Source organism: Morus notabilis, unplaced genomic scaffold (assembly GCF_000414095.1).
Source record: "Morus notabilis unplaced genomic scaffold, ASM41409v2 Scaffold360, whole genome shotgun sequence".
NCBI lineage: Eukaryota > Viridiplantae > Streptophyta > Magnoliopsida > Rosales > Moraceae > Morus > Morus notabilis.
The window spans coordinates 198,156-206,142 of NW_010367232.1; the positions used below are offsets into that span (position 1 = coordinate 198,156).

Here is a 7,987-nt window from a genome sequence, read left to right on the forward strand (position 1 = left end):
AAACTAGACATCTTACAGTGGTGGAAGAGCAAGACAGATCGTTTTCCAACACTGTCCATAATAGCTCGTGACATTCTGACAACTCCAGTGTCAACGGTAGCATCGGAGCAAGCTTTTAGTGCAAGCAACCAAATTCTTGACGAGAAGAGAAGCAGAATGCATCCAGATATCTTGGAAGGACTAATGTGCGTTAAAGACTGGGAAGATGCCAGAAGACGAAAACAACAATACACAGATGATTCGATGCAAGAATATTTTTCTAACTTAGAAATAACAGAATCTTCTGGAAGCACTTAGGTTTGTAATTTACTATTCCTAGCTACTGCACTCTTTTTCCCTTCGCTAAGGTTTTGTCCCGATCTCCCCACGGGTTTTACTTAGCAAGGTTTTTAACGAGATAGTCATTTATGTGTACTCCTATTACGTCAATTCAATAAAATCACATCTTTTGGGGCATTTGATATTTTTTTTAATTAAATTTAAAAAAAAAATACAAGGGCCGGGGCCAGCCCGCGAAGGGCCTGGGCCCAGGCCCGGCCCTGGCCCTTATGGACTAGGGCCAAGGGCCTGGACCGGGCCTGAGTTTTTCTTCTCAGGCCCGGCCCAGGCACGGCCCAGGCCCGTGATGGGCCTGGGGTCAAGCGTGCCATGCCGGTCCGGCACGACACGTTTGACAACACTAGGTCCTCCATGCATGTCTCTTCATTGCCTAATTTTTTTTGATAATTCACTTTTTGTTGTCTCATATGTGAGACACGATTGAAACTTGAAAGACACCCCCAAAAGACATTCACCTCTCAAACCTAAGAGACGTCCAATTTTGTATATGCATGCTAAACTCTACAAACTCATCTCCCAAACAATTGGTTTCAAGTGCTCTTCAATCCCAATTCTATAGACAAACTTTTATCACTTTTTTTCTTTTTTTTTTCCAATCAATCATGCATGTTTCATTTTTCTTGTTTGCGGTCACAAAACATTCTTAAAGAGATGTATAAGTTCAAGGCTTTCCTTTTGGAATTGAGAAAGCTCACCAAGTTGGCATTAAGTGTAGCTTTCTCATTTCATTTTGCTTCGTAGGACTGCCATGCCCACGCCATAGGCGAAAAGTCTTCATTCTTCTTTTCTATGATGAGTAGCACCAAAATGGCTCGTGAGCCAAATAACAGAAATTAGAACATTTTTCTCAAACAGAAAGTACCAACACTTTAAAATCATCAAAACGCAATGCATTCACGATGACTTGAACCACAATCAACTCCCTAAATCGCAACATATAAAAAATAAATGTCATTTTCCCCGCTAAAAGGTAGTTTTCCACATTAGGATATCCCAGTAGGTAATACGCATTTTTAAATCACATTAAAACAAAAAAGCACGCAATACTGACGAAACCTAATAAAGACTCGATTTTTTGATAGTACCCTATCGGTAAGATAAGGTATTTTTTCATATCCTCCTAAAGAATTCTCAAACCAGTCATTGCTCATATTAATCCCACATAATTTTAAGCAACCTAGCTAGCAACACTTTTTATTCATGATAGGACTCACAATGCTTCTGAGTTATTATACAATGCCAAACAAAATGAATTACAAAGGGCAGAAAAAAAAAAAGAAAAAAAAAAAAAAAAAAAAAAAAAAAATTTTAGTAGAAAAGCTTCCGAGTCCGGAAAGAAGTGTATGCTATATGTTGTACTATCAAAGTAGGATTACACGGTTACTCTGGAAATCTGCAAGCCAAAATATGTTCTAATTGTGCAACCATTCCAAATTGAGCCCTATCACAGTAACAGTCTAAAATTTACAATGAACATGAACCTAGGACTCAGTAAAAACAAGACTATCAGTGCAAAATGGTGAACTCTATAACTGTCATAACTAGAGAGGGTTAGCAGAACGAAAGAATTTGGTCATTGATTTTTCACTTGGTTAACTGAAAAGTTGTCTTCAGGTTGCCTTTTCCACATATAGTTTGCAGCTTCAATCCACCTCGGATGGACTAGAAACTTGTTCTCTTTCACTGCCCAACGGGACTTCTCAGTTCCGACATCCAATGAAACAACATGAGTCACTGACGGATCGAGTTCTATTCCACATGTCGCGCCCAGTTGTTCTGCCATCTTCCATAGCTGGTGATTCTCGGCCTGGAATTCGGTGGGGAAGACACGGCTGAAAACAATTTTGCAGCCCTTCAGGACTTCCTTCCGAAGGGTTTTCAACACCTGTATAGAATGATTTCGAGAAAATTATATCCAAGCACACACTAAACCAAAATCTTCGACTTCGTTTTGGCAGATGTCTAATGAAAAGTCAAACTGGACAAAATAGGAGGAAACATGAGAAATAATATAGATACAATTCCCAAAACCAATGTAATATAAATATCCGACCATGAGAAATAAAATTTTGCCTCAGGGTTAGAGACATAAACAATCTCTAAAGGCCTAACACACAACTGGCCTATGACTTTCCTGATCTGGAAAAGCCGAACAGAACAACAAAGATGAGACTTGAAGGAAAAAAGGATGAGGGAGAGAGACGGATGGAGAGACTGAGGGAAAGTAGAAAGATGTTTACCTGCCTCACATCTCTAATAATATGATCAATCCCACGTTCCTACAAAACGATTTCCCAGAAATAAATCAACATACAAGAAGCTACAACAGCTTATGTCAACTGAGTGAAGGGAAGATGGACTTGTTTAAGAACATACATCGAAGAACATACTGTGCACTTGTTTAAGAACGTTTAGAACCGTCACAAGAGCTCCTTCAGTCTCGCTTTCATCACTCTTCAACTCAGACAGGGACTTACAATTATATCCAAACTGATGAGTACTTGATCTGAAGAAATGATATCTCTCCATCAGTATTAAATTTTCCTTGTGATGCTTTATCCATGCCTGCAACAATTATAGAAACATCAGTGTATAAATATCTTTCAGTGGGTTCTTTCTTATATCTCTTTTGCATCTATGTACAATCCCATACAGGTTAATGTCATTAAACTCGCATTTTCAGCCTCATCAACAAGCAACTACTTACATTTTCAGTATCATCAAGGATGAGAACAGCACTTTCTTGCCCCAGCACCACATCAAGACCCTTTTGATGCTTCAGGGTGCCATCATCCCTCGATATTATTCTATCACCAAAATACTCTCTTCTGGGATCCAGAAGCTTTGCCATTGCCAAAGCGTAGGGTCGGTCCCCCATCGTGTAGACGTATAATTCGAATAAATTGTACACCTCCTTCAAAAAGTTTCGGACAAATGGCCTTAACTTCGTCATCATATGCATGGCTTCCAACACGAAGAGGCTTCCTTCAGAGGCATCTAACCATTTAATTAATTGAAGTAAGACAAAAAGATACTTTGAAATCACACTAAACCACAAAAACGAAAGTAAAAGTTAACAGCTAATCAAATCAAATCAAATTATCGATGACAAACTCCACTCAACATACCTTGAGGAGAAAACGCTTGGCTCTTCAAATATTGCTCCTCTGATGACAGATCTACAAGTCGCGTGGAATTTAAGAGTGTGTGGTCAAGATCAAGAACCAAGCAAAGCTTTTTATGGCGTATCAAGTTCTTCATGTCTGTGCTTCGCAGTCTAACAATTTCATCATTATTAAGCCTCAATCCCTGACCAAAATAGAGTAATCAAATTTTTCATCACCAATCAAATTCAAATAAACACAAGAAAGTCCAAAGCCCTAAGATGACAGCTGGTTCATGCCCTAGTCCTAATAAATAATAAATAAATTGTCAAACGAGCAAATTGTATGAATAAACTACAGGTCGTGGCAAGTGGATAATGCCTCTGTAAAGTAGAAGAATCTCAAAGAATCTTACTCACATAATGACATAAACAGGAGGTACGTGATCCCTCCCATCCAACAGGAAAAAGAAAAAGAGCAAAAAAAAAAAAAAAAAGGAAGAAAAATTTCAAGGAAAGTAGCACTGTGCCACAGGAAAAGAACACACACACAAAGCGCACTTGTACTATTCAAGAGCCCTTGTAATTTTCACTTTTTTAAAATAAGTTTCATTAATAATAATCAATTGCAAAAGGTACGAGGACAAGAGCTCTCACAAAGAAAAGAAAGAAAACTGACACAGAAAAATAAGAAAAGCAGAACAACAACACAACACAAAGTCTCTCCCTTCAATCGTTTCTCGAGATTTTTAACCAATATACCTTCAGAAGTCAAAGTATATCCGCGATTTGGAAAAGAAACACCCAATAACCAAAGTAGAACTAAATAAATCAACCACCTATACTTCTTATATTTGTTGAAGAAGAATTCTCCATACCACCAAATAGTTCTAAAAGACGGGAATACCTTATGTATGTAGCCGAAGGTCACGCCAGTTTCCTCTTCCAACCTCTGACCACAGAGGATACACATATCTCCAAAAGAACCAGGATGCGTACATGCATCCTTCTTTGTTGATTCCTCTTCACAAACTGATGAAATTTCGATGGTCAGTGTACAGAAATCTAGTAAATATAACTTCTTGCTTTTTAAGAATATAATATAATAAATTATAACAATAAGCAAGTGCAAGAGGGAATATCAAAATAGTAGAATCACAACCAAGAGTGGCAGCTTCTACACGTTGCATCATCTATATGTTATCAGCTACACAAACAGGAGCCATTCATCAACAAAAACTAGTCTCAAAATCTCCTACATTTCTTGTTTCTTCCAATCATGAAATCATCATCCACTAACTCTTTTATACTACATGGGGTCGCCCAAAAATTTTTAACTCCCCCAAAACTCTATACCATAATCTCAGAGAAAAAGAGCAATAGATGATCAAATGGTCTGCCGTCTCCTTAACCCTCCTACAAAGAGCACACTGTCCCAGGGAAAGCAAAGGCTTCCTCCCTCCCAACATTTCATAAGCATTGAGCTTTCTAAGAGCAAACAGCCAATTAAAAACCTAAACTTTAGTAGAAAACGAAATCTTCCAAATAAAATGGCATGAGTTGAAAGTGTGGAAAGACTGATTATCAATAAGGCCTTGAAGAACGACTTACAAGAAAACAATCCCAATGTCCACTCCCATCTATCTAAAAGTTCTTCACAAAACACACACCCTCTATAAACAGGACAATATTTCCACCGCCTCACCCAACTCGCTCTCGCTCTCACTAGGTTCCCTCCTAAGATGTAAATTCCAAGAAATTACACGTCAGCCATATAGAACGAAGAAACTGCCTCATCAGATTTGGAAATTGATAGGATAAAGACTCTTCAGTCTTCACCCACCTAACCATCCTCCCAAAATCTCACCCTCCTCCCATCCCCTACCTTTACCTTAACTTGTGCCAGGAATAAGCTATATAGACTGAATTGCTTTCCATTGACATCTAAAGGTTACCCTCATGCATTCTCCCGTCACCCAACCTCCAACATCTATGCCATTTTTACCTTTGGTCACACTATACCAAAGTGTATCATTCTCCTTCAAAAACCTCATAAGCCATTTTGAAAGTAAAGCTTGATTTCGCAAATCCAAATTACCGATGCCTAAATCACGTAATTGGCCTTAAATAAACCAAATAATAGCAGGGGAGTGAGAAAAAGTACTTTTTTTTTCCTTCCCAGATGCTCGCAGAGTTGATCCAGAAGATTCCTCTGCAGTCACCAAATTCTCAACTTTGCACCGCTTTATCCTAAAGAAAATTACCCAAAAAAAACCAAACAAAACAAACAAGGAAGGACATATGAGCAGCAAGCATGAAACAATCAAGAAAATAAGAGGATTCGGTAAAAATATGGGTCAAATGTGTCAAACATTATATTTCAAAGATTAAAATACAAAAGGAAAGAACAAGAACAGCACCTCTTGTTCTCAAAATTATCATCGTCCTTGTCATCATCCTCATTCTCGGCTTCTCCTTCTGGTGATGACTCTGCAAAGTCCGAATCAAGCGTCGCATCGAGAAACGATGCAAAATCATCGCTACTTGATGAGTTGACGGGAGAATCAGTGACAAGACTCATCTGAATCATCAATTGCAATATAAAAACCAAAAACAAAATCAACATAAAGATAGTATCCACAATGAAGAAACACAAATTCTTCAATAAAATCAGCTCAAGTATGACAAAAAGACAATACATAACAAATTAACCTGAAAAGAACATCAAAATCTTGTAGTGATATGCTAGAATGATGCCTATTTTAGTTAACTCTCACTCCCAATATTTCTCAGCATATCTGTACATGGGTTATTTTTCTATTCTTTTTTTCTTTTTGAATATCACCAAATTAACTCGTTTATTATATTGTTTAAGCTGTTTTAATGAGACACGAACCCCATTTCCACATCTAAGTCAACATAATTGGAGTCCCCAAACAGAAAAGAAAGAAAAGGTCATTTTGCTTAGGTTTTCTTTTTTCTATTTTCTTTTGCACATGATAAAATACAAGAAAATGTGAAATGAAATTCCAAAATTTACCAAGAAACACAAGAGCCCTTTACAGTCAAAAACTTAAACGAATCACCCAAATACGATTCCAAGCACTAAGAAATTCACACATTCTTCACATGAGTGCCCACATTAAAAAACTAACAACATAAAGATAATATATCCTCAACAAATTCATACTTTCATAAGAAATTCATACATTCATTCCGAGCACCAAAAACAACATCAACATAAAGATAATATCCGCAATAACAAAGCACAAATTCTTCGCTAAAAATCAGCTAAGTATGACAAAACGACAATACAAAGCTAATAAAAAATTAACCGAACAGGAACATCAAAAACCTGATAAGGATATGCTTGAATGATGTCTGTTTTAGTTAACTCACTTCCTATATTTCTCAGAATCGTGATAAGGTATTTTTCTATTCATTCTTCTTTTCGAATATCACCGAGTTAACTCAGTTCATAATGTGACATGAAACCCATTTTCACATCTGAATCAACATTTTCGGATTCCCCCAAATATAAGGAAAAGCCATTTTGCTTTTTTTTCCCCCCTTTTCTTTGGCACACAAGTAAATATCAAGAAATTCCAAAACTCGTGAAGAAACACAAGAACCCCTTTACAGTCAAAAAGTAAAACCAATTATGATTCAAAGCTCAAAGAAGCAAACCCAGTTCCTAAAAGCTAAAAAATAAAATCATTCACTAAAATTCTTCAATGACGAACGCGAAAAAAAAAAAAAAATACACCAGCGAAAGCAAGAACGTCGAAACAGTAGTAGTAAAGTAAGGGAGAAGAAAAACTAAGTTTCCCCATAAAAGAATCAAGTGGGCAAACTTTTATGGAAGAAGAAGAAGAAGAAGAAAATCGGAGAAGAAAATGGAATGATTACCTTCTTCGTTCCTTTGGGGGTTTCAGACATCAACGTAAAGAAAATCGGAGCGCAAAGAGCTGGCCGCTGGGATATTCCTGCCGATATTGCGTTGGCCAAAATCACTTACGACATCAACGTGAGGGTCGTTTATTAGGGTAAGCTTATAGGGGAGAATTGCATTTTGTTGCTTTATGTTTTTGTCATGTGACAAAAGACTCATTTTAACGGTTTAACTGATAAATATTAGAAAATAGTAGAAAATAGGTCAATATGAAAATCTTAAGAAATTATATAGGTCAATTTTTAGTTATAAAAATTAATAGGCCATAACTTATTAAGTTATGGTTTATAACCAGATAAGTTATGGATAAACTTGTTAAGTTATGGTTCATAGCCAGACAAGTTATGGACAAAAACCGTGAATAACTTGTCAAGTTATGGTTCATAACCAGACAAGTTATTGACGAAAATAGTAATTTGGCCTATTTATTAATTTATGTAAATTGTGAGCCTATTAATTTTAATTCATCTCAAGTCTTAGCCTATTTCCCTATTTCTCCCATAAATATATGGGGTGTGTAAAAAGTAAATGAGAAAATCTGATAAATGAACCATTATCATATACACTTAGTACTCGTTCATTTTACCGATTCG

General features: G+C 36.8%; 1 protein-coding gene across 1 annotated transcript; it reads right to left on the reverse strand.

Annotated features, from left to right (window-relative positions):
* Positions 1 to 1,672: 1,672 nt before the first annotated feature.
* Positions 1,673 to 7,435, reverse strand: LOC21393295 (RNA polymerase II C-terminal domain phosphatase-like 4). Its single transcript, XM_024174771.1, has 9 exons — positions 7,352 to 7,435; positions 5,863 to 6,023; positions 5,607 to 5,692; positions 4,350 to 4,474; positions 3,468 to 3,648; positions 3,047 to 3,336; positions 2,716 to 2,904; positions 2,580 to 2,618; positions 1,673 to 2,224 (listed from the first exon to the last, which is right to left on the reverse strand). The coding sequence occupies exons 1-9, from the start codon at positions 7,379 to 7,381 to the stop codon at positions 1,913 to 1,915; spliced, it is 1,413 nt and encodes a 470-aa protein (XP_024030539.1). The 5' UTR covers positions 7,382 to 7,435; the 3' UTR covers positions 1,673 to 1,912.
* Between the last annotated feature and the right edge of the window lie 552 nt (positions 7,436 to 7,987).